Source organism: Acanthaster planci, unplaced genomic scaffold (genome assembly GCF_054643075.1).
Source record: "Acanthaster planci isolate LZ-2023a unplaced genomic scaffold, COTS_SCS Contig36, whole genome shotgun sequence".
Taxonomy (NCBI): Eukaryota; Metazoa; Echinodermata; class Asteroidea; order Valvatida; family Acanthasteridae; genus Acanthaster; species Acanthaster planci.
The window spans coordinates 82,179-109,532 of record NW_028257660.1 but is presented as its reverse complement, the minus strand read 5'-3'; the positions used below and the strand labels follow the sequence as shown (position 1 = coordinate 109,532).

The 27,354-nt window shown below is 40.5% G+C and overlaps 2 protein-coding genes across 3 annotated transcripts; one reads left to right on the top strand and one right to left on the bottom strand.

Moving 5' to 3' along the window:
* Nucleotides 1–2,216: 2,216 nt before the first annotated feature.
* LOC147795408 (heterogeneous nuclear ribonucleoprotein R-like) lies at nt 2,217–9,616 on the top strand. Its single transcript, XM_087131965.1, is given in 13 exon segments — nt 2,217–2,359; nt 3,555–3,711; nt 3,713–3,757; nt 3,920–4,039; nt 4,041–4,111; nt 4,113–4,158; nt 5,348–5,455; nt 5,860–6,036; nt 6,313–6,436; nt 6,888–7,093; nt 7,207–7,356; nt 7,589–7,719; nt 8,079–9,616. Coding segments are annotated over 12 exon segments (1,923 nt in total). The 5' UTR covers nt 2,217–2,359; nt 3,555–3,567; the 3' UTR covers nt 8,680–9,616.
* Nucleotides 9,617–12,430: 2,814 nt separating this feature from the next.
* Nucleotides 12,431–27,328, bottom strand: LOC147795407 (uncharacterized). 2 transcript variants are annotated; one of them, XM_087131960.1, is made up of 13 exons: nt 27,190–27,328; nt 26,001–26,090; nt 25,384–25,506; nt 20,840–21,010; nt 20,352–20,557; nt 19,116–19,295; nt 18,631–18,813; nt 18,071–18,406; nt 17,414–17,702; nt 16,971–17,194; nt 15,049–16,405; nt 14,591–14,713; nt 12,431–13,942 (listed from the first exon to the last, which is right to left on the bottom strand). In XM_087131960.1, the coding sequence occupies exons 1-13, from the start codon at nt 27,211–27,213 to the stop codon at nt 13,850–13,852; spliced, it is 3,399 nt and encodes a 1,132-aa protein (XP_086988086.1). In that variant the 5' UTR covers nt 27,214–27,328; the 3' UTR covers nt 12,431–13,849. The 2 variants fall into 2 exon arrangements, with proteins under 2 accessions (XP_086988086.1, XP_086988087.1); XM_087131961.1 differs by lacking the exons at nt 25,384–25,506; nt 26,001–26,090; nt 27,190–27,328 and adding an exon at nt 21,913–25,325.
* Nucleotides 27,329–27,354: the final 26 nt, after the last annotated feature.

The window sequence follows — 27,354 nt, the reverse complement described above, 5'->3', positions numbered from 1 at the left end:
GAATTGTTAGTAAAATCCCATAGACCACAGGACGTTGCCAGACCAGCGAGCGTGTGTTTGACAACGTAGGGGTGAGGCCTGCGGAACAAATTTATGAAAGATATGAACAGGCACTTTTTTCCCTAAAACGTGTTGATTTTTCACGGCCCAAGAGTCGTGATTGGCAAATTTACATTGGAACCGCCTTTCTTCACAATAAGCGCTGTACCTGGAATTCTTGAATGTGATTCGTGCGCGCACGCCCCAATGTCACGGACGCCGTGGGGGGGGGGGGGAGTCTACTCTCGTCACATCAGTGCACATGTATCTACTCATTCTCAATCATTTGAGAAAAACTTGTGATTACTACTGACTACCCTAGATAATGGGCAAGATGGAATAACTGCAGAAAAAGTAGGAGTTGAAACGTCTGGAAATTGGAATTTTTTATTACAAGAAACTGGACCCGATAGGCTAAGATTGGAGAGGCCATTGTACCGTACGAGGATGCGAATCGGAAGTTTGGACCCCTCCATTATCTTGGAGGGTTATCGTGAGCTAGTGACAGTTATTCACCGTCCGTAAGAAAACTCGTTTTTTCATTCAGTCAGGAGTACAACTTAAAACCTACACAAATTCTTTTTAGCCTATGAGTTACATTTAGGCACCGCTAATGCCAGTTTGTGTACTGAAAATGGCCAAGAAACTGGTGTTTTAAATGCTGTGAACAGTTGTGATTGCGAAAAACGACAGCATTATCGTCAAGCTAATGTTTTTCGCAAAAAACAAAACAAAACAAAAACTAACAGCGTTCCGGATGGGGAAGATTTCAAAGACTGACTGACGCTTTTATTAACTTACTCTCAAGTGAGATAGGTTACGATTATTCGCCGATCCACAGTCCAGATCTTAAAGGTTTATGAATTTTCATTTCACATTTCTTAACTACGCTACACCTCGTGAATATGCATTTTACACGATACGCAGCGCATGTCGTCCTTTTCAATTCAGTGCATTCAAGTTTTCTCCATTTTAAACACATAATTAAGTAAGTAGCTTCCTAAATTAAGGTGACATTTTTTACCTATAAATTTGAGTGCCATGTTGGCCAGCTTCATTGGCCAGTATTTTGAACATTTATTTCTTAACGTATGACAAAAAAAGGTGTTGCGCCTTGTGTTTATGTCACTCATTGTTTTTGTTGAAAACGTCGACGTTGTTTGTCAAGCCTAGGCCAAGGGTCTCAAGTAAGTTCCTTCCTACGTGATGCTTGTTCTTATAATTTATATATTTTTAAGTCGCTGCAGGCAGAGCAATAATCATTGCAATGAGGTATTACCGTTTCTCTTTTATGATTTATCTCTCAAGTGCAGTTTTCATTTCAAAGACGCCGAACGCCGTGCTAGCTAGCCGGTTTTTAAATAGCATTACTCAGCCCAGGATCTGCACAAGCTTGATTTGCGATATAATACAACCCTCCAGGTTATCTTTTAATGTTGCAAAAAACAAAAGCGAGTGTGTCTCCTTTGGCCCCTTGAATTTCTCATTTACTACAAGAATTACGGATGTCTTTGTCAAAGTGTATGGACATGCATCGGCTCCAAACTACTTACTGGAGTGAGTTAATGTAGGCCCACTATGTCTATACAGGGAAAACATTTTTGCCAAGTGTTTTGTGCAGTCTTTGAATACAGGATAAAAACATAATTAAACCTGTAATGTTAGTTACGGATTTTTGATCATTCTGTTGACGAAACAACGGGGAAAACACTAAAAAGCAGACGAGTACCCGTCTAGCCTAGATTGAAGAAAAACATAGGAATAGACCTATACTCTGAAGGGCAGTCTCTGTAAAATATAGAATGTCTGTAAGTCTTGCAAGTCACATGGAAAAAGTCCTTATAAAAGGTGTTATTGGACGACTACATATTGTTCAATATGCAAACGAAGTATGCCGCTGGCCTTGGACTCGTAATACTGTTAAGTGATCGTCACTAGTGGCGGGAGATTATCTGAAAAGTCCTACAATGGACGTAATGGCTGCATCTGAATCTGTTTAGAGCTAGGTCTCGGTCTTCTTCCATGGAAATACGTTGAGACGCTCAGAAAACAGACCAAGCCCGCAGCTCTGGGAAGCCCCTTTTAGACAAGGGCTCAGTTTGGCCCTGCGTGTCAATCAGGAAACCCGCCACGTTTTGCCATACAAACAAAATGGTACTACGACACTGTTCTGTCGAATTACTGGTAGCAGTGTGTGATTACCAGCGATGCATGATGCGTTTTATGTGACAAGCATGCAACGCGTCCAGTATCAGATACTTTGGTAGGAAATACATGTGCTGAATCGAAGTGTCATTGTTCCTTCATTTTTAAGATTCAGGTAAATAGCTTAATCTAAGTTTCCTTTTTTTTAATCAATGAATTTTAGCTACTCTGTTAATGTAATTTGTATCATTGTATCCTAAATTTATGATGAGAAAATACCTGCAACGTTACGATCTGTTGAGCACAAACATGGCAAATGTATGTAAGCCCTTTGCCATGGCCCAGGGCTTTGTTAATAGAAGCCAAGGTTGGCCATGCCTGGTCTGTTCCTTCCTCCATGGTTAGGTTAGTAAATGGCAAAGTCCACCGCATGAAATGGTGATCTTTCATGTTTTTGTGAATTGTTCATTTCTTTAAGTTACTGTATATGCATGATAGGCCTAGATCTGCAGATAAGGCCTATCAGTATCACCATGGACATGGTCCCCAGCATGACCAGATCACTTATAATATGACTTACATGAGCTAATTCAGTATCGGTGACTATTTTGCAATTTTTTAAACACTAATTTATGAAACATTACCTCCATCCTCCTACCTACAAATCATTTTAGGTGTATTTGGAAGTTGAGCCTACATGTATTCGGATTCCACTTGACACCCTGTGCACAAACCCAACATGCCCAATGAGACTATTCCGAAAGTTTTCCCTCCGAAGTTGAAGTTTTCTTGACATTTTTGCTTTCTGATTGCCAATAGGTCACTTTAGGAATAATTTATCGGCATCCTTATATGGAACTCTTCCCCATGAAAGTGGTGCACGAGTACAGAATATTTTCTCGGCCTAGGTCTAATTCAAGTAGGCTACATAAAACAGGCCTAGGCCTACATATCATCATGGCACACAGCCTACATTAACGTTGTAAATGTTCATTGGCAATTATGTTGATCTGAGTAACTAGCATGAAGGACTGACTCTATGAATTGCCTATTTTAACATATGGACATGGTTGCTAACAATGTACAAATGGTAAAATAGGTGATTTGTAGAGTCGTAGTGACTCGGCCTACATTAATGCTTACCCCCAGGACTCTTGGGTTCATGATTTGCCACATTCCCACAAACGTACCTGTATGAGCACAGTGGACGACGAATCCCACAGTTCTGGGGATAATTGAAGGCCTTGTGAGTTTGGTGTGGAATAACTTCCAACATGAAAAAGGGGCACTCCCACCTCCCTCCTGTGAAACGTTGAAGATTTCACAACCTGTGATTCTCTTTAGTTCATTAGTTTGGTATTGCCTTGCAGCATCCAATCAAACATGGCTGAGGCAAACGGAGATCAGATCCCTGAAGAGCAGCAGATGGATGAGGAGGTTCAAGGTGAGACTCAGGCTACAGATGAACCCATGGAGACAGAGACCCATGTCAGAACGGACAACTTTGACAAGTATCTTGGCATGGGCCTTCTCGGAGAAAGTAGCAGAAAAGCTGGACCAAATAGTCACCATGGTCCACAGACCTCACAAGCCGTAAGGTTGTGTGTCTCAGTTTGTTATTCTTAAAAAAGATGGACATGTATTATCAAAATTAGTTTGAATTTCAGTAGTTAGGAAAAGACAGTGATAATCTTATTACTCCTATTACTGAGAATTTGAATTTGCTTGTTTAGAGAGTGAAGTACAAGAGGAGTTGTTAGATGACCGAGCTCTGGAAGCTCTGAAAGGACTTGATGACGAGAGTTCCCATCGCAGTCCCTCAAGCAGTTCAGTACCCAGTGACCTCACACATGTCCAACAACAAGAGCGCATTCATCTGTGGTGTCATCAAGACATTTAGACAGAAGAGCCAAAGACCGGGTGGTGCACCCAGCGCCTGATGAGCACAAAGGACCTGACGAAGCTAAGATAAAGGTAGTCAATGTGACTTTGTCTTCATTAACTGTATGTTACATGTGTAAAGGCTAAAAACAAAGAACTCTGCTTGCGGTTCCCGAACTGACCCTATTTTTACTGCAGGACCCCCAATTTTTTTCAGCAAGTTGTAAGAAACAAACCTGTTTTCTTTTGTGCCTTGAAGAAATGTTTCTCAGTAACCTTTCTACCTCAGAAATGCATGTATTTATTTTTGTGTGTACTTGCATTTGCTATTTTTAAGGAGAAACTTATGTTTTTACAAGTTCCCTTCCTGTTTTGCTATTGTGTTGAAAACGTGTAATGATCAAGAAAACAATGATGCTCTGATGTTACTGAATCTGTTTTGAGGTTGTACTGTAAGTACTTGAAACAAGTATGTTTCCACAGAATATTGTGCCTCGACACAAGGTTCATTGCCCTCCCTACAAATGTATCACACACGCTTACCATGTGATACATGTATGTGGACATTGTTGGCCAGTTTCATGTCGTGACATGTTGGCCAGTTTCATGTCGTGACAAGCATTGTGCATAGTGGTGTGTGTGACCTTAACTAACCTTAGCCCACTAGGGCCTTTTTATTATCCTCAATCCTCTAAAACCGCCCGAAGGATTTTGGAGGATCAAGGTGGGTTAAGGTGAATGCTCCATTATTTTTTAAGAATTATCAACTGAATTTTTTTACATTAGCCCTAACCCCCCAAGGGTTGCTGGCCCTACCTTCCCCATTCACGCAAAGTTAAACACCCATATGGGACTTGCACAGAGGCTGTTGGACTTTGTTTTTCTGAGGTATGCCAAACCCAATGCAAAAGCCAGCTGTTATGGGCCTACCAGACCTATCCCCACAGAATTAAACACTTTACTACTGTTTAATTATGTGTGGTTGGGGAAGGTTAGGGTTAATGCAGATTTTTATCACTTTTTGTGGCTTTTTTTTTAAGTATTCAAGCTTAAGGGGAAATAATCCAGACTGAAATTTTCATAAATGAATACCTTATTCAAACAGCACAAAAATCGGAAGAAGAAATACATTGCACATTTTTTTGGCCGCTAAGCTTTGTCAAGCTAAGAGGCTAAGCATATTGACCCTCCTGTGTCCCTGGCAACTCTTGCCACAGATAAATTCAACGAGAGCTAAAAGAGTGGGGTTCAATCACAATGTACTTTATCTTTTGACCTACAGGAAATGTTGGAGAGGACAGGTTACTCGCTAGATGTTACCACAGGACAGAGGAAATATGGTGGGCCACCCCCTAACTGGGAAGGGGATGCACCTGGTGCTGGATGTGAGGTGAGGGCAGGGGCTGGATTCTCAGAGTCTGTACATGGTTGTTAGAGGGTTGCCCAACACCCTGTTTTCCCCCCACCCCCTGTGCTATTGGACTGCACGTTGCATATGAAGTAACGTCTTATTGAAAGAACACACTCATTTCCTGTTGTGTCATGTCTTGAAATTGGCCTCGTTAGTTGGACTTTGATAGTTGAACAGGTTCAGTTAACCTGTGCTGTTGTGTGTTCTCTTGGATTCAGTTAGTGACAAACTGCACTATTTTTGCTGTCACTGTTTCATTTCTTGCAGTTTTAGAACTCAGGAGACGTCCTACTTCAGGGTTACTGAATCCTGTTATTTTATTTTACAGTGTTTCTACCAAGTCAAAAGACGTAAATATGTTGTTTTTCTCCTCTTGTGCAAAGGTGTTCATTGGCAAAATCCCCAAGGATACTTTTGAAGATGTCTTGGTCCCCCTCATTGAGAAGTGCGGTAGGATTTACGATTTCAGGTTGATGATGGATCCTATGTCTGGTCTGAACAGAGGGTACGCATTTGCCACATTCTGCACCCAGGAGGGGGCGAAGGAGTGCGTGAAGCAGGTTTGCCAGCATTCGTTTGTCATCTTACAGGCTCAAGTGACAAAACTTTCTGTGAAACAAGCTTTACTTGATATAGATGTTCTCTTTTTCATGATGGCGATAATCCTAGTTTTGACCCCAGTGAACAAGAGAGATTGTAATTCAGAAAGGATTTGCTGGATAGACTACAGCATTTTGCAGAAACAGGGGTGTCTGAAGATTTGATTATGAAATACTTAAAAAAAAATTGTCACTACATTAGCATAAAGACCAACTTTTAAACACCTGTTAATTTAGCTGGATGGAGGAAGCTTAGGAACGAGCTGTAACATCTCAATTCCTAAGAGGCGGCTGTTCGTTGGTTCAGTCCCCAAGAACAAGACGAAGCAAGAAATCAAAGAAGAATTTGAGAAGGTGACCGGTAAGTACACCAGTAGACGCTATATTTCCCCCTCAAAGTTTATTTCAGTCCTTCATTTGAAGTAAAGCGTATCGTAAATAATATACTTATTGCTGCTGTGAGAAAGGGAAAGAAATTAAAATAATACAGAACTTCGTGACAGCAAATGAACACATAGTGTCTGCTCCAGCAAATATCTTGAAAATCAACTTTTATTTGATGAGAGCTTTGTCTTGGAGCTTTCAAGCTTTTCACTGAGAAGGTTGCAAGTTTAAGGTTTTGCGGAAGGACCATGCAAGGATTACTCATATGAATATGTGTGGTTCTGAAAACTTGCCATAACTCGACAAGATGTCTGTTCTTCATGCACTGTAAGTGGATTAACATGTTGTTAAGTTACAGGTTGTAGGATAATAGTTTGGATGTAGGGGAACATATCTCATATTTAACCATCTCTGACTTTTTCTGTCAGCTGGATTGGTGGATGTCATCATCTACCATGGGGAAGACAAAACAAAAAACCGTGGCTTTGCTTTCCTTGAGTATGACAGCCATCGCTCAGCAAGCCTTGCTCGCCGTCAGTTGATGAGTGGCAAGGTCCGTGTCTGGAACAACCTCACAGTCACAGTGGACTGGGCAGACCCTGTCTCAGAACCAGATGAAGAAACCATGTCCAAGGTGTGTTGAAAATGTTCTCTTAAGGGAAAAGCAGAGTAATTTCTCAAAGGGAAATTTGATTAAAAGGAAATCATATTAATGACTGTAACCAAGGCTTGTGGTTGTTTTGTCAGGTGAAAGTGGCTTATGTCCGCAACTTGGCTCCTGAAGCCACAGAAGAAGTCATCCAGGAACACTTTAAACAGTACGGTGAAATTGAGAAGGTCAAGAAGATGAAGGACTATTGTTTCATACACTTCACTGAGAGGGAATATGCCTTGAAGGTGAGCTCCTTTAAGCTAATGTACAATGTTCAGTGCTCCAGATGAGAACTTAATAGCTGCTCAACCGACCCCAACCAAGATTTGTTTTTCCTTTTTGAAATGAACTATTAGATTCATCCTCGTTTTGTTCTTCCCATTGAAAGGCTAAATGGGACAGTAACACTCGACATCGCTTTTCTTCTTGAGATAAATATTAAAAACATGTTGCTGTTATTCTTTGTTCATTTTTCAGGCTATTGAAGAGACGAATGGGACAACATTCCATGGACTAGAGATTGAAGCCTCGCTTGCCAAACCACGCCAAGAGAATATAAAGAAAAAACAACGACAAATGAAACAACAGCAGGGCTACCAAGGAGGAAGGTCAGTGGAGGTCCCTTATCTCGCATTGGACCTAGTTGTAGAAATGAGCATTTACTTCAAAATGAGGTTTTCCTCGATAGAATGCTGTGAGATACACTGTACAGAGTTCTTGTAAAACTAACTGTCCAAAATTATCAGATTTTGTACTTGTCTGTGCAAATCAAGCTCTGCTAAAATAAGTTTTAAGATAAGTGGTTAAAGGTCATGGTCAAGTGCATTGAGTATCCAGGGCTATTAGAGCCAAAACGGGAAGAATTTGTGCTTTTCCAAAGGATAAATTTTTTGTCTGGTGATATGGAAACAAGGACGCTAAATGTCCGGAGTCATGTTGAATGCAAGTCTTTTGTTTGAATGACCAGGTACTATGATGACTTCTATGGTCCAATGCGTGGTGGTCGTGGGCGTGGTGGCCTTCGTGGACGAGGTGGTTTTGACCGTGGTGAGAGAGGATACCGTGACTTTGGTTACGGTGGTGGTTATGACGAGGGCTACTATGGTGGCTACCCTGGTGGCTATGATGATCCTTTCAACTATGAAGGCTACTATGGCAGTGGGTATGATGGCTTTGGTTATGGTGGGCGTGGGCAAGGCATGGGACCACGTGGGCGTGGTGGTCCACGAGGTGGGCGTGGTGGCATGGGAGGACCGCGTGGAGGACCTGCCATTCGGGCTGGACCCCGTGGTGGCCGAGCTCGAGGGGGTCAACAGCAACAGCGAGGTGGACGTGGCGGCAGCGGCAACCGTGGTGGGCGTGGTGGAAATCGAGGCGGCAATGTGAGTGGCAAGAGGAAGTTTGAGGGGCAGCAACCTGGTGACACTAAGCGACGCAACACCCAGGGCGGCTGGGGTGTCCAACCCATTGCTCAGCAACCTCTCGGGGAATACTCGGCATCCTATGACTACAACCAGAGTTACGGCGACCAGTCCTGGTCACAAGATAACTACGGGTCCGGCTTCTAGACATGACCCTTCCATGCCTGACCCCTTCCATTTGGTGGAAATAATTGCCATTCTGTCTCCATCTGGAGGTTAATCAAGCCAAGGTGAATACAGAATCATCTTGCGTCACTATTGTGGCTTCCCTCAATATCATTTATCCATTACCCCATTCCCACCAAAAAGGAAACAAAAATCTCTTGTATATAGACCTTTCCAAATGTCATTTGGAATTCTAAGTTACCACTTGAATCACCGAACTATGACAAGTTGGAAATACATAACTGTTTAAAGCCATGTTTAGCCTACCATGACCTGCACACCTACGTAGTTTTTTGGTTGTCGATATTGAAGCTATTGTGAGACGGTTTTAATCATTTACATGGAAGAAAATGTTTTTTAGCTTTAGATCTAAATAATCGTGCTCTTTTTATATTTTAAAATGAAAGTCGTGTGGCACAGCTAAAATTACTAAAAAAATTGTTTCTGTAGATGTTGTAGATTGTTCATTCTCATAAATGTTTCATCATCAAGTATGTTGACAATTTTGTTCTGGTTTTGAAAAAGGCTTGATTTCAAGTGGGAACAAGAAGAAAATAAAAGCACTTCAAAACTAAGTTGCAGAATTCCAAATAGAAGAAATAAACCGAAACACATGCAAATTGTCTTATTCATTTGCTGGTCACCACGTTGGAAAGTAAAGACGTACCCGTGTGGTCATAGTACTCTCTCCCATTCCCCCTTGTAATTCAAAAGAACTTTTACTCCCTTCGTTTGGTGGTAAGTATGATAGTCTCAATTTTGTTTAGTAACCCAGAAGTGGTAAGTATGTTTGAAACTGGGAAATGCTTACTTTCTTAGTTTGATGGCACATTTGTCAGAGTCGGTTGATTTTTGATTTAATTTCATCATGCATTGTGACAAAAAATAAAAGAAACCGTGTTCAAGTGAAACTCATTAATCCATTGTTTGGTTCGTACTTGATGCTGATCTATTTCCCAAGAACCTGAATGTTTCATCGCATGCTTATTTCATTTTATGTTGATTATGCACTTGGCATGTATAGAAACCCTTGTTTGAAATCGCAGTTGGTTTTCATTGAGGTTAAACATCCTAATTTTTTTCCAAATGGTTGATTGTGCTTGAATTTACAAAGAACAGGCGTCGTTGAACGGACTGGTTTTTTTTGTTAAGTTGATTAAGGGGGAAAAGACATCGTATATAACACTTAACTCTCCATTGGTAAGCTCAGTCAGATGCTTCATCGCGTTTCCCCTCAAGAAAAAGCTCGGGAGCCTGCAGGCACGTGCGGCTATGTATATAAACATTACAAAACAGTGCATGGCTCCTTACCTAAAAACCATTCAACTCCAAATCTTCAAGCACTGTTCTAAGAATCGAGCTGTTGTTAATCTCTTTAGAGGATTAAGGGCAGTTTTTCAACATCAATGGTGTAGAAGTAGGTTGCATGGCAAAAGTTGATTCTAGACAGCGGCAAGGTGTTGCACGGTGCACGTTAACATCTAGTGGTCCATTGCGTTTCATCGTTCAATTTAGTCACAATTATATGTTTATTGATATACATGCACGCCCGCATTTTTGTATATCAGAATTGTCGCTGTATGCTGTAGTGTCTTTGTACTAATGGTATTTTCTTTTTCTCTTCTCTCCTTCACCCCTTCCCCTCATTCCAACAAAGTTATTCCAGATAAGAAAACTTAAGATTTCCTTAAAGGAATTTCTGAAAAGAAAGAAGGAATCTTGTTCAAAAGGTGCAATATTTTTTAACAATCTGCTGTCTTGTCAGTCATAAATTATGACTGTTTTTATATGTATCTGATTGCAGAAAAAAATCTGCAAGTTTGCATATGGTTTGTATTTGGTGTTATGATTTTTGGAGAATGAAGAAACGTGAAAAGTCCATGGTCATCCAAAAAGGAAAGTGTTAGCAGTCCTGACATGCAGTGAGGCAACTGATGCCACAGTACTTTCAAGAAATGTGATTTACTGGAAAGAGACGATACTTTTGAAGGAACCAGAGACTACATCAAAACACCAGAATTAATTTCCTGGTTGTTTTTTCATTTGCTGGGCTGAAATTCATCGATGGCCCAAGTACTGAAAATACAGAGCTGTCTGTATCATGAAAAAAGATATGAAGAAGCCAAGAAAGCCCTTGCCACTTAACAGGCTTGCGACCGACAGAGAGGATGGACTGACGGGGTGATGAGATGACATCTGAAGTCGGCAACTTTGAAGACGTCTTCTGGACTACTTTACCTCTTGAATATTTTGCACAATGCTTCTCCACTCAACCTTTGTGGCACAAATCCAAATTCTCTGTATGTTTACTCCGATGCTTTTAAAGACGTTCTGAGAGTTGGACTTGGCAAAGCAAGAAATGCAGTACCTGAAATGACAGCTTTGCCAGTTTTCTGGAGATGTGGAGAAGCTGAACAAAGTGTGATTCCAAACATGATCCTCTGAAGTGAAAGATTTGTGTTCCGTTTTGTGAGCATTTGCTGCCAGATCAGTTGAAACATTCACAAATGTTGAAAAACAGAAAAAAACGAGCTGGCTGAGAAGTATCCAGAAGGAATATAGTTATTGTCTCCAGCGAACTTGAACCGAACAAAACTGCAGATGACATTGTCCACAAGTTTCCTGTGGAATTGAAGCTTTTTAAAAAAAAAAAATTAATCCACACCCAGTGGAAGTCTTTTTAATGATCTGGTCAGGCTGGTCGTGATTTTGTCTTTTGAGGGATGGGGGCAGCACCGTCGCCCGCTTCAGACATTAAGGGGGGCCACAGTATCAGCCAGGGGGACCACATCACAATTTTCATACTCGTGCTTTTCACTGATTGGGGCTGGTTTCCCGCTGGGAGGCTCCCTGCCCCCTTGGCGACGGACACGGGTGGGATGGGGGAAGGTCACTCTTCAGCTGTTACAGAAGCTGCCGCTTTCTGTATAGCAGTTGGCTTGTGAAAAGACTTGGAAAATACTGTAAACCATTTGACTGGGTGGGGCAGGAGTTTCTAAGAAATGGTTGGTACAAGAACCTTGCGTTGTCCTTTTTGGATGGGTAGGCCATGGATCGAGTGATGCGAATGGAGTTAAACATGCATGCACCTTTTCATTTACTGTATGTTTTATTATTTGCTTATTCCGAGTTTTAGCCAAGCGAAACATTTTAGCCGAATGATGGAGGTACAATGTACATGACTTCGAACATTGTTATTGGGGGCGGAGTACCGATGTGAAGAATGTGGTATTTGTGCCTGAAAGTTTCGATTTCTGTACTGAAAATTATAATGTGCTAAAATTCTTTGCGAGGCACCTCGAGTTCTTGAATCTGATCAATATCAAATGGGAAAGACCAAAATATCTTTTAAAGGCTGTACATAATGTGACTGCCTTTATATCTGAAAGGTAAGTTATGTACATGTAGTCGGAGTTGGGGGGGTGCGGGAGAAGGGAAAGTTGGAATTTTCAAGATGTACGTCCTTATGAGTTCAGCTTCAAACTATGCTGTCTTTGACCTCGCATTTGAGCTGCAGAATGTAAGTTGAAGTGAGGGTGTCGGAACATATGAAATGATCACTGCTCGGTATTAGTTTTCACCAATAACAAGACGATTGTAAGAACAATGGCGCTCTTCGCTATTACTTATATCAATGAAAATGTACAGGGGTGAAATTAAGAAGTCGCCATTTTGGCTTGGTGCCTGTAAACGGACGTATTAAAGGCAGAAAAGGAGGTTCAGAAAACAAAAATAAAGGAACGAAAACTTTTATTAAATTTTTGAACTGAATGGAACAAAGGTAATGCCAGAACAATCAAAGTGCAGACTTTAATAAGCTAACGGGGAAGAGGATTCTAACCTGAATGAACCGCACTCAAAGGTTTCACAACCCCTGGTAAAGACAAAATCTTTTTTTCCTAATACCTCTCTACCTAATAACTAACAGGAACGCCAAAGCAGGCTTGTCACAATTGAGAATGAACTTTTGGGCCAAAGTTTGTTGAACCGGGAACGGGTTTTCCCCTATTGTGAACGTCTGTAGAATTGAATATGCATTTGGTAGCTTTTTACATGTACTTGAAAGTTGCTCTTTAAATTTAGCTATTGGTCACACTCTAACAGCAGCTTTAGTTGTGCATTTACGACTAAAATATCTCGCTTCTCAAACCTAAGCCTTACAAATAAAATATACAAATATGCGATTGAACAATTTTTATGACATCAATACAGTAATCGGAAGATATCACGAAAAAAAAAAAAGTCTTTAGCCTTTTCAAATGCATGTACGTGCGCCTCCAAGAGTTTGCAACGAGTTTGCCAATCACAACGCGCGAAATCTGTCGACGCTTTCTAAAAGCCCTTCGGGTCGACTGATTTCGTGCATCGTGATTGGCCAACGAGTTGCAAACTCTTAAAGGCGCACTGTTGTGAATCGCCCGTATTATGGACAGCCTCCAATGAATCCTTAAATTATCAGAACATAAAAATTCAACGACATACATGTATGCCAACTTTCATTTGAGGAAAACTCGCCCATTCAGTCCACCATACACCTTGCCTGTGTATATGTACGTCATACTACCAGTGGCGTATAAACTGGGAACCTTTTTCAGGAGGCACCCCCATTTTCTCAAAAGGGTGGGGGTCTTTATGGTTTGGTCAGACTTAAAGCGCTACCCACAGTTTTTGGACTAACAAAATATTTGTTCTCTAATTTCGTTGGGGGGAGGTTTGCACAATGGCTCCTGTTAATATTATTACGGCACTTTGTGCCGTGTCCGAATACACATATATTTGTTAGTTCCCGTACAATCTATCAGCTTGGTGACCAGCAAACACAGTTATGCCCAAATCTGAGCAGTACTGAGATTTCAAGAAAGACGCACACCAGTCTGACAGTTGATTTCAAAATTCTCGGCACGTTTTAAGCGGATGATTTTTTTTTACTCTAACACTGAATACACACTCTACACACTCTTAAACCTGTAAAACTACATTTCTAAACTACAAACTGAAGCTAGACTGCCAACATAATCTTACATCCTGAAAATTTTGCATTAAAAAGTAATCATAACTTGAATCATTTAGATTGGCAACCGACAAGGAATTTTATTTTGAATGGCCATTGTGTACATATTTTAACTGCATGTAGTAGACCTGTGGACCTAACTCATATCTCCTCCAAGGACTGAGTACGTTTGAGGGATCGAAGAGCTTTCTCTCTCAATTCTTTCTCCATTTTCTCGCCCTCACTGTCTGAATCCTAAAAAAACAAAAACAAAATCTATGTAAGTTTGACTAGAAAAATTACACGAAGACGCCAAGGGTTCCAACTTAAAATTTACATGAACCGATCCCAATCATATTGAGTTGAACTCTAACACTCAAAGATCCTTCACAATCTAACGGGAGGATTTTGCAGGATTCAGCAAGGTACAATGGTTACAAAACCCAGCCAAGTTAATGATTCTTGAGGGACCTTAATGCCCACTTAATTTTGAAGTACAATGACCGATCAGTCTTATGCAGTTGGGTGGCTTTTTACAGATCCAGGAACGCTCATGACCAAAGCACCTGTAGAGTTACAAGTTCATAAGGCAACGGATAAAAGAAAGGGGGTTGGGTAAAATGACCTAGTAAGGGCTGGTAGAAACGCAAGTGCCAAAATTGTCCCTAATACATCTAAAATTATGTCCTGAAACGAACACAAATTTCGAAATTATGCCTGCTCTGACTAGATGCCTAAAATGATGACAGCTCATACAAAATGGTACAAGTGACCTAGGAGAAGGGAGCATGCACTGGTACTGGATTCAATAAAAGCTGTTCCACCAAACCTTCCAACCACCTGCCGAGAAAGGGTTCAAAGAGTTAATAGATCGCCCCCCCCCATAAAAATAAAGTTGCCTACCTCAGGTGCAACATCTTGGTCCTTCTTCTGCTTCTTGTGTCTCTTGTGCTTCTTATGTTTCTTGTGTTTTTTATGTTTCTTCTTATCTTTCTTCTTTGTATCCTTGGTATCCGAGTCTGAACCCTGACAAATAAAACCCCAACTATTCTAATTATTTAAGTGGCTGGTGCAGGAATCTGTACAGTAAACTCCATGTTGTTGCTGTTCTCCCAAAGAATGAAGGTAAAATAAATTGGTGTTCGCTGTAACTAATTTGAACGTTCGATGTAATCAACATTTAGAATGACTACAATTCATTGCTGCATGCCTGATTAAGCCTTTCTGCAAATAAATGCTGAAATTAGGGAATTACACATATTTCAAATTTTGCAAATGGGCTGGGGTTAAACAGTTTGAGTGATTTTTTTGCATAGACTGTCACTTTTACCAAATCCAAGAAAACTTTTCCTATATCCCACCTTCGCAGAATCACTTCCGTCTAGGTTTGCCTTGGCTTTCACTGGAGTCGGTTCAGGGCTACCGGACGAGGATCGAGATCTTGATTTCTTCTTAGAAATTATCTGTTGTGTTGGACTTGGTGAGTAGCTGTGTTTCCTGGGGACTGGTGATGGAGATGTACTGCGCCTTGATGGAGGTTTACGCTTCTCTGAGTGTGACAATGACGCTTTCCTTTCAGGGGATGGCGTTCTATCATCAGATGATGAAGAACTTCTTTTATTGACTGCCTTCTTATCATTTGGGCTGTACCACCTTCCAGCTGGATGTGGTCTGGGGCTGTCTTTGTCCTGGTCTGGTGTTGGACTACGTTTTCTTGTATCCCGTGGAGGCCTTTTGTGCTGTTTCTCTGGTGTTGGGCTATGCCTCCGTTTGTCTGCGCGGGGGCTTCTTCGACGGCTCTCTGGGGTTCTGCTTCTGCGTCCATCTGGAGTGAGACTCTGTCTACGTTTTTCTGGAGTGGGGCTGCGTCTACGTTTTTCTGGAGTAGGGCTGCGTCTATGTTTCTCTGGAGTGGGGCTGCTCTTACGTTTCTCTGGAGTGGGGCTGCGTCGACGTTTCTCTGGAGTGGGGCTGCGCCTACGTTTCTCTGGCATAGGGCTGCGTCTACGTTTCTCAAGGGTAGGGGTGCGTCTATGCTTTTCTGGAGTGGGGCTGCGCCTACGTCTCTCTGGAGTGGGGCTGCGTCTACGCCTCTCTGGTGTTTGGCGGCTCTTTCGCTTTTCAGGGGTTGGACTTCTCTTACGTCTGTCTGAACTTTGCTTACGCCTGTCTGGAGTTGTACTTCTGTGGCGCCTATCCCCTGGACTTCGTTTTCGTTTTTCAGGAGTGCGACTTCTTTTGCGCTTCTCAGCAGGGCTTTTAGCTCTCTTGGAGGGTCGCTCTGGGGAAGGACTTGGACCACGCTCAGGGGAACTGTCACTAGAAACTGATGGAGTACGATACTTGTCTCTAGTCTTTCGTGGTGGGGTATCTGCTGCTTTCCTCTTGCTCTTTGGAGAGGGTGAGGAACTGATTCGTTTGTTGGGAGAAGCTCTACTTTTGTCTGCAGAGGGCCTCCTACGTCTGTCTGATGGGCTTAAACTACGCCGAGTTCTAGACTTCTTTTTAGGGGTTGGGCTTCTTTGGTTTCTGCGCCTCTCTGGTGTGGGGCTTCGTCTTCGATAGGCTGGGGAAGGTGATCGGCGTCTCCGTGGAGGGGTGCGTCTACGGGGAGGTGTCAGGGACCTACGACGTCTGTAGGGACTTGGGGAACGAAATCGTCTGCGGGGTGGTGTTGGTGATCGATAACGACGAGATGGTCTGTAAGGTGATGGAGACCTGAGGAACAAATATGAAATTACTAAAATTAGTGCGTGTGACAGAAAGTGTAGAAATAGATACGGTAACATTTTTAAAATTCAGTCTATGACATACCTGAGCTTCAATTCAATCAAACATCCAAATATTTGGTCGTACCGACAGGCAGATTGTTGATGAACAAACCTCGTATGAAGTCAGTTACAATAACACACACAATTGTACATTATAATCACTATAATAGCTTCTCATGTATAGGGTTTTCTTCAGCCCCGATTTTGCAAGATTTAAGAGACAATACTTCTTGCCCTGTGCTTTTGAATTGTTGCAAGATTTCTGTTACTTTCATTTGAATCTGCTTGAAACATGCTTCCACAGTGCAGTATTTCTCATTCAAACCAAAAGAAAATTCTCCGTTCCTTTTTATGAATTCTGCACTCGAATATTCAAATGTGGAAAATAATATTCAAATACATGTATGTGATAATCGATTGAATGTATATAGCCCTACAAGATTTTCTCGAAAAACTTAGTTTCAGTTAACATGACCGTAAATTGTAAATGTATGCTATTATGAAAACCATACCTTCTACGTCTGGGTGATATGCTACGGCGCCGTTTCCTTGGTGACCTTGAGTCGGAGCGGCTGCGTCTCCTACCTCCAGTTTTTGGTTGCTCCTTGTCACTGTCCGACTCGGAGGAGGAATCTGTGGAGGAGTGTCTTCTGTAATGACGCTGTGGGAATCGGTTCTTTTTGACTAGAGGCTTTGACTCCTGGGCCTTGCCAGGAGAGGCATCAAGTTTATCTTTCTGCACACAAAACAGAAAAGCAAAATTTAACAAACGGAGAGCAAGGCAACTGTTTTCAGGAAGTAGAGATTTTATCATAAATTGAATCTTGTTTCCGATGAAACACTTAAAAATCATCGAGCATGACCGTGGGTGATTTTTTTTTACGTCTCTTATAGGGGGAGGTAGATTAAAATGTTTGCTCCAAATCTAAGGAAAAGGCAGAAAAGAGTCACTTACCCCCTTGGCTACTTCATCAGCTTTTTCTTTCTTTTTATCCTTTGCCTTAAAGTGTGATGGAGGTGGAGATGCAGATCTATCGCTTTCATTACCGCTCTGGGATTTGTCATCTTCACTTGATGAATCCTTCCCTGAAGACTTGACCTCAGGCTTTTTGACAGGAGGGGAAGGTGACTTCTCTTTTGTCTTTATGGATTTCTTCTTGGTTGGAGAGGGTGAACGGGAAGAATCAGAGGAGCTAGAGGAATCATATTCTGAGCTAGACGAATCTCGGCGAACACGACGTGATCTGTGGTTCACATCAAATCCAGTAATTTAGCATGAAGCAAGAACAGCTTCCAAATATGTGACTGTTCTCTATTTTAGTGCAGTTTATCAGAAAAAATATCTTTTTCGTTTTGTTAATGGATGGTTTTTTAATTACTATTACATACATGTACTGGTAAATGTTCGATTTGAAACATGTTCTTGGATTGGTTTTAAACTGGACTTGGGGCTATATGAGCGGATTGTGATGGGCTAAGAAATGTGGTGTTTACAGTAAAAGCCGGTCACAAGCCAAAATATCAAACATAGCACATAATGGTCAAGTACATTCTTTGTATAATATACATTGTACTCCATGAGCTTTGTAATAACTATGTCTAATGAGCTTGCCTTTTGGGAGATGGGCTTCTCTTTGGAGAACGTCTTCGCTCTGCTCTTTTCCTTGGTGAGGGGCTGTGTCTCCTTGGTGATCTACTTCTCCTTCTTGGGGATGGACGTCGCCGCCGTGGTGACGGACTGCGTCGCCGTGGAGACCTAGATCTTCGCCTAGGAGAAGACCTTGATCTGTACCTTGGAGATGGGCTTCGCCTGCGTCTTGAGTAGTATGGTGATCTTGATCGCCGGCGAACTGGTGATCGACGACGTGGAGAGCGACGACGTGGGGATCGTGATCTTGATCTACGGGGACTGCGAGAATGGTGTCTTGTCTTCTTTCTCCTGATAGATCTACACATCAATTTTAATGTAATGATCAGTGAAAGCTCTACGTGCAGTCCTTTTGAAATGATTTCGGCAAACGTAAAGATGCTCCCATGTAAAAGAAAAGATATTTTAATAAAACACAATGACCGACTTTTGAAAACTTCCTTACATCAAAACAAAAGAGAAGAACCTTCCCAAAGGTTTTCCATTCTACGGTAATAAAACCAGTCCAATTAAAGTTAGTGTACCTGGAACGAGATCTCTTTTTGCGTTGATCTCTGTCCTTCGACCGAGATTGGCTCCTGCTCCTAGATCGTGAGCTATCACTGGATGTGGAGCTTGAAGATTCATATCGCCGCCTAGGCTTTTTCTTCACATCGTCTGCTTTCTTGGGAGCATCTTCATTGTCAGATTCCTTAGCTGCAGTTTTTCTGTAAAAATTGTAATTTTTTTGCAAATCATTTGCTTACAAATGTTCATAACCAAAATGTAATTAGCACTCTAAGGAAAATTAAGACTACGGCTTTTAAAAAATCTCTTGATTTAAAAACCTTCTTTATTAAGATTTTAAAATCTCCATATTAAACTCTAAAGTTTTCAGGAAAATTGCCCTCGATTTCACTGATGCACAACCTCTGGTTAAATCACTGTTGGTTGAAAATTCCCAAGAGAGAGGGATGCATCTGTCTTTACGATTCATAAATTCTCAAACAGGATAAAAGGAGAGACTTACTCTGACTTGATCACATCATCCTTTGGTGATGGGGAGGAAGGTTTGTCCTCAATATCAGGTTTGGTCTCAGGAGACTCCGACCCACTTCGTGATCCAGAAGCTGATCGAGATCGATGACTGTCCTTCCTCTGTGGTGACTTATGAGGTTCCCAATCCCATTTGCCAGGACGTGCATGAATCCTGAATATTGGATTGACACGAGTATGACAAAATTCTCACTTAATGCACTGCTCCAAGTAAAATACTATAGTTATTTGGTTTTGGAAACTGGTATCTTGACAGCAATCAGAAGAAAAAGCAGTCTTTTTTTTCCTTTGTAAATGGATGAAGAAGCATTTTTGGGCAAACACAGCATACCATGTCCTTTAAGCCTCTAACATCATACTACAAGCATCTGCAGTGCTCAAACTTATCAATCTTTAAGAGGAAATCTCTGTATTATCGTCTCCCCTTCACCATAGTGACATGTTCACAATCCATCTTCGTCTCCAACCATAAAAAATCTCTACAGATTTTTGGCGCCTTTATCAATAGATAACACATTCCCGTACATAAGTGGGAATACACGATGCACCAATTCTGCCATTACTTTTACTACCACTACCCAATGTGTCTACCACAGTATTCCAGAGGAAGTAACATAAATTTGCATACTTCTTGATAGCCTTTGCTAGACTTTACCGAGGCTCAAATGAATCTTATTTTGCAAATAATTCCCCCAAAAGTGTTAAACCAAAAAATCAGCAAAACCAACACCTGATTTTTGAAAAATTCGGAAATTCTGAAAACTCCAGAGGAATCTCACTCCTGCTGTTTTCTTACAGTAGTGGTGAGAAACATGAGACTGTTTATTATCTCACGCCAATATGCTTGATGCATCCAAGCCATCAATGATATTGCCCTTGACAGAAACCAGTCTGCAAGACTTAATACCAAATCTCTGTACACAACACTCCTTGTTCTTGCTGTAACATGTTCCTCCGTCCTCTGGCCAGCACTGAGTATATTTCTCAGGAATGCTTATCATGTTTTTGTTACCTACTCTAACAAACAGTTTACTTCAGAAATGAAGAATTTGTCTCTGAACGCATCTCTTTCTGGAATTCTGGTTCCAGTTCCTCAAAAAGTATTTGCCATGCTCCACCAACTAAACACTTACAGTAAGCTGTGTTTTTTTAACTAATCAAATATTTTTTTTACTATCAGTGTCAAATCTCCACCAAATCAACTGCTTACTTCTTCTCAGGTGTCTTGGATCCATCCCTGGCTCGATCCCCTCCTCCGTTCACTCCTTCGTTGTCCCAACGACCTTCTCGATTCTTTACTTTCTGCTCCTTATCCCCATCTTCCTCTGCATCACTGCCATGGCGACTCCTTGACAACTCTTTCTCCTCTTTTTCCTGCAGCTGCTTCAGTCCTGTTTGGATGCGTTCTTGTTCCATCTAACATAAGAATTGAAAACCAATTGGATAAGAAAATGCACAACCAACACGCAGTACTAATTTTACAGCATTTGCCTTCCTCACGGAATGCTTAAAAATGAGTATAAACTGATCTCAAACTGCTTATGTTTTGATAATGCAATGAAATATGAAGAAGAAAAAAAAAAGGTTTGTTTGTACGCCTTCCAATGCAAAAGGAAACTCACGTCAAACCTAAGGTTTTACATATGACGAGTTACAGAGATTTTACGAGCAAAAATGCAAGTTTGGACAGTGACAGACCTGTCTCTTTTTGATCTCCTCTTTCTTCTGTTCCAGGAAGGCAGCAGGAATTCCAGCAATGTTTTCTTGAGCACTGGTGAGAAGCTCCCACAGCTCCGACATAAACTTCATTGCATTCTTGGCATTCAAGAAGCCTGTCAAGTTGATCTGCATTGTCTTTGGGTTTGGATTCTGTTGGCAAGAAACCAATGAAAATTAGGAAACTAAATGGGCAGAATTTATTAGACTTATCCATTTTTCACGTACATGTAGTGGCTTCATTCAACTGTAAGTATTTTTGTGTTGGGTAAAATCCACTACAAAAAGCCAGCATGCTGTGGGGTGAAAACAGATTTCAGTAATTTTACCTTCATGTGAAGTATGGCAACCTTTGACAATTAAAATGCAACCGTGACTGATTTTGGTATTTTTCCCCAAAACAATAGAATTTAAACCAAGAGCAATTTCTTCAAAGCTTTAAATTTCTTTGTTTGTTAAAGTGGTTAGTTCAAACTGGTTTTGTTTTTGAACAAGCACCTTTTCCAGAAATATTTTAATTTTGAACATAACCACGGCTAAATGCATCTCTCAATTTGGGAAATAGATAGCACAGCACCAAATGTGTTACATTCCAATTATAAAACCTACACGGTCTTTGATGCAATTTTTCATCAGCAAAACAAAGCTACCACATTTGATTGATCCTAATTTATTAAGTTTGCAAACGGTACATACTTGGACCTGTCTGGTAAAATACCACTATGTGCTCTGCAATTGTACCTGTAAACAATGTTATTAAAAATAAATGCACCATTGTATAATAAATGTATGAAAGTAATGGAAAATTACAGGTCCTATTTAAATAGATTTGGAGCTTGTTCATACATCAAAAATGGTATTAAAGAGAGGACACAAAAATGTTTGCACTTCCCAAGAAGTTAAAAATAAAAACTAGTGATACTGATAAATACCAACCAGCAAAATTGATGTCTCATATGCCAGACTTTTACACACATTACTTCATACAAACCAACACTGTGTAATAGAATTATTGTTTATAAATCTCTTGACAAAGGAGTCAAAGTTGGTGGTACCGTCTGTCTTCCAAGGACCCTTAAGCCGGCATGTCACAACCTGCTGTTGTCCAACCGAGAAGTGACGCTGAATGAGAGCAATCAATGCATCGCATCTTCCTTGCCTGTTTCTTTATGTGAGCATCAGCTTATAGAGTTGGAAGAATTTATTACAAACATCTGAACGTGAGAGATGAGATGGGGGAGTACATTAAGAAGCCATTCAGAGCAGATGTTTGAGGACAAAATCACTTCATCCTTTGTCAAATACTATCACTAAGGTTTATAAGAATTTTCCTGGGATGTAATAAGTTACTGGTTGCTACAGTATCTTGACGCTCCAAACAGGGTTTCAGTGCTGGTAATACGGACGATTCACAATAGTGCGCCACCAAGAGTTTGCAACGCGTTGGCCAATCATAATGCGTGAAATTTATCGACCCTTTCCAAACGCGCATTGGGTTGACAGATTTCGTTGTAAACTCTCGGTGGCGCACTATTGTAAGACGGCCGTATTAACAGACTGTTCAGTAGTTTCTGGGAGAAAATAGAGCAACTGTCATTTTTTTGGGGGGGGGACATTCATTGAAAGCCCACTTTTTCCATTAGGTTTCCCTCTGGAATTACTGTATGCTAAACAAAATCATGATTACTTCCAAGATTTTTTGCTGCACCATGAAACCCTGCCTCTGATGTACTTTTTGAAAGGGCAAAAAACAAATTTATAGTGACAAAACTGTGACTTCAATGACAGAATGCTGCCTGTAAATTAAACTTCAGATATTGACATACAATATGCAGTCATTTCCTGCCAACCTTTGTGATCTGTTTGATCTTCGCAGAAATTGTTTTAACTCAAGACTCAACAACTGTTGAAGAAAAGGTACTGACGTTTCAAGTTCTAGGGTTCCACTATTAAAAATTTTAGGGAGCCACAATCTAGATCACATGGAAGCAAACCATATTCCTGGGAAGTTCTCCCTATACTGTAAAATGATAAATATACTCACAGATCTTCACCAGATGGGTTATTCTTTGATGAAGACCTTATCCATGTTGATAGAAGGGTTCAAAGACAGTTGTGGAGGAAAGCCAAGAATAAAACATCAGCTACTTACAAATTACGTCTTTTCAATGATCCGAGTATTTGAAAGTTGAATTTGATAATAATAATAAACACACTTGTACTATACTCACTCTTTTGTCGCATACTGGTGCAAAGCTATGAGTCGTTTGAGTTCACGTACAAGGAAAGAGTTTATCTCATTTACTTTTTTTTCATCCTGTTAATTGGAGATGGGCATTACTTACCTGTCAATATTTAGTGAGAATGGAAGACGAACTCTCTTTGAGATACTTACATGTACTCTTTGTACAATCATTTACACTTTTTACTGCCCTGGCTTGCATCAAGACCTGACTTTTTCCAAAGAGGTGGATTTGCGCCGGAGAGATGTTAATTAATTTTGGATATTTGCCCTGCCCTACGTGTATTGTAACACTGTATACTCAGTGTTTGCCCCGAAGGCTTGTGAAAAACAAGCACGAGTAAGCAGGAGGTTGAGGGTTCGAATCCCACGCGAGTATGCTTGTGGTTTTTTTCACAAGCCTTTGGGGGCAAACACTGAGTATAAAGTGTTACACTACACGTAGGGCAGGGCAAATATCCAAAACTAAGGACCTGACTTGTTTCAAACACCAGTCACTGCTAGAATGAAGGGATGAGTTCAATTCTAACAGTTCCCTATAATTCATGAGGATATTCCACTCAAGTGGTCTCCAAATCATAGCCTAACTTGCTCACACATGCAGATTTTATTCAAGTCATTACTGGTGCCTTCACAGTGAGGCAAAGGCTGTATTTAATAGTGAAACCTACCGTATGTCAATATGAAAATAAGAAGACTAAGCTTTACACCTGGACTGAAAAATACATCAAAACAAGTTTATTTCTAACACTCACCAACTCTTGCATCATTTGCTGGGCATCTGCAGTTTCTTATATGCTTGCAACTCATGGCAACTTTGATTTTGACAGACACTGGCCACTGATGATCCCATCAAATGACTGATGTCCAGTGAGCTTGATAAAGTCACAAAATTACTCACCTCGTACATGTACACAATATGGCTTTTTGGAGTTTCATGTTAACCTAAGCTGGGAATCCCCGCCGAGCGGAACAAGAGGGCTTTTTTTGGTACTCACTGCATAGGCACGCCATGCGGCACGCAAGTATATGCGCGCTTGATGTGAAACAAGAATCCGCTTGTAATCACCTGTCTTGCTTTTGCTGATTGAGAATGTACTTTAGCTCGGGGCGGATAAAGCAGTTATCGCTCAAGGCATAAATGTAAAAAAAAGTTGCATTTTTTTTATCAAAGTAGTATTCATTTACCTGCATCCTGACGACACTCCAAGATGCCAAGACTGCCATATACTAAGGTTGTTTGATTTAAATCAAATGATTTGAATCATTGATTTAAATCACTTTTTAAAAAATCTTAAAATTTATTATAAAATCATGTTAAAAAAACCTTAAATTCTTTTGGGTATTTGCAAGGAAGAAATGACTGATGTCTTTAAAACATTTCCACACAACCAGAATTAGGTCATTTTGTATATCTTTATCGTTACACTTATTCAACCTGTACATGTACAAGTGTATGCACATGTAGTCCACTCTTTATTTTGTATGACTTCATGTACATGTATGTGTATAGAATTCAATAGCCATTCCATTTGAATGCGTTTAGATAAAACAGAATTGCAAATTACCCATCTTTGGTGTTGGAACACCAAAGACGTGTACTTTGTAAAGTCCTTTGCGAAGTTACATTCATAAGGCATGTCATGCGTTAGCAAGTACAAGAGTTTTATCCCAATACCCTTTTGAAATGTGCATTGGGTTGACAGATTTCACGCATCGTGATTGACCAACACATTGAAAACTCTAGGAAGCGCACAATTGTGAATCGCCTGTATTGAAGCAGCAAAGACACTGATCTTTAATCGACTTGTTTTTTCCATTGAAATTTGCTTAAACGATTTATTCATACCAAGAGTTTGTGTGTATTTCATCATACAGGTCACAGGACATAGTAAACACTTATGATTTATTAGAAAGAAACAGTTCAACATGTGATACACTTAACCCCAGCACTCAACAATGGGTCCTATAATCACCGCATGGTATTTCATGTCTTGACATTCAAGATCGATTTTTAAAAAATCGATTTAAATAAAAAAGTCTGATTTAAATAAAAAACATGTGATTTAAATTCTTTTTTAAATCGTGATTTTTTTAACAACCTTGCCTCATACCCACCTGCAATAAAAAGCTGTTCTTACATTGTTTTCTACCTCTCAATGTCCATTCCAATCCTTCACTATCACCTAACTACAAACCTCTCAAGACTATGGTTTGCTTCCTACATGTACATGCCTAGTTGTATATCTACCATGTTCAGTCTAATCTCTGAGGATGTCTTTACCTCTTCTTCCAGCTGATTATAGATGAACTCAATGAGGACATCGTCTTCCATCCCAAGCATCTCTGTGACTTTCTGAGTAATCCAAGGTTTGAGGATATCCATATTGATCTTGCTGGTGCTGACCTGCAAAACAGATGCAATAAACAGCCTTTGAGCAAACAAACATCAAAATCTACCAACCTTGGATTCTACGAACAATTTATGATTTATTACCATGGGGTCCATGTTTATTTTTGGAAACAAAGTTTAGAACAAAGGGGTATTTCAGTAATTTTTCAAAATGTATATTTATAGGGAGGTTAAGTTAGGAAAATAGATTATTAGTTAAAATGTCTGCAAACTTTTGCTTTGCTAACACTTTTCCTCCGGATTTTCAAGGCAGCTCAAAAAATGCAATAATAATGCAAATGCTCAAACACACAACATGATCTGACTAAATGGTAAAGGAAATTTACAGCCTGTTGTGATTATTTTTCACTCTCTACTCAATTCCATGAAGGCTACCAAAGCTGTTAAACATGTTGCTGGACAGTGCAAGAAATGCAACAAGGAAAGGGTTCCTAATTCTAATATCAATGGAAAGTACAAATTTCTTCTGGGGAAACATTGCGTCTCACCTTCTTGTCCAGTATCGACGCAAACTTCATGTTCTTCATCAGTTTCTTCTGTTTATTAGCAAACCGATTGTCCTGGTCATAGCTGGTGCCCTGCAATTATGGTGCATATAGCCAGATAATATTTTACACAAAACAACACAGAGTTCATTTCCCAATTGGCCTACAGTCCGATCCTACACCATGAAATATATTACTTAAGCTAATTACAGACTGCTACCGAGCAACGTGTGGCATGGCAGGTTAAGAAGAAAAATCAAGTGCTACAAATAAGCTCTTTAGGGCATCAAAAGACTCACTGCGCATATTCAGTGCTATGCTGGTAAAAACAGGGAAAGAGATCCATGTGTGGACAACATTTGATGCCCCTGTGCACAGACCTATAAGACTTGTCTGAAAAACTTTGTTTTGTAAGTAAATGCTTTGGAATTTTCTTGGCAAAAATTTCACTTTTTAGGACAGGTTATCACTTTCTGATAACTGTTATAATACATAAGGGAAAATTAGTGTTGTCTGTATTTGCAACTCTAGTCTCACCAAAAACAGCAACAAAAAGGGGCCAGTTCATGGTCAAAAATATTCAACCATACATGCAAAATAAAACTCCTACATGTTTATGCTTGTTTGGGGTCTTCCAACCTTCACAAGCAGGGCCTCCCCCAAATGGCAATGACTCAGGGTGTTGACCCCCCCGGCCCCCTTTCTTGATTTGCACCTGTTAAATTGCCGACACTGACATAATTTTTTTCAATGACAATTAACATGTTCAACTTTTGCAAGAGAATTTAGCAAAACTGGTTTCAACATGTAAAATAAGGCTTAGGCCTAGGGGGCCTACTGAGAACCCACCCCCCCTTTCAAAATTTCGTTGTTGAAAAGATCGATTTGCATGGCCATGGCATGGGTGCATGGGAAAAGCTTCAAAATCAGAATCGCCCCCTTAGCCTTGCTTTTAGGCTATCATGCCAATTGTAGTTGCTTATACTGGGGCGACTTGACACAATGTCGTCACGGTCTTCCTTGCAACGCGACGGAGCAATGCCTCACAAATTACAGTTATCTTCGGCAAATATTCAACATACTCTTATGACCAGAAGTATCTTGGACATATCAAAGTTATTGATACATATGCATGGAGCATGAAATATCCCATTTAACGGCGCAAGATTTGATCAGAACACAGCAATCTTACCCGAAAAAATCCGGCGTCCGCCATGCTTGCGATCAATGGATTCAATGCGCATGCGCTGTGTATCAGTGATGAATTAATCACATGTATTTTTACAGGCTAAATTATAGATAAAAATTATACTTGCAATTCTAAAACATTTGACATATATAAAAATTGCATAACCAG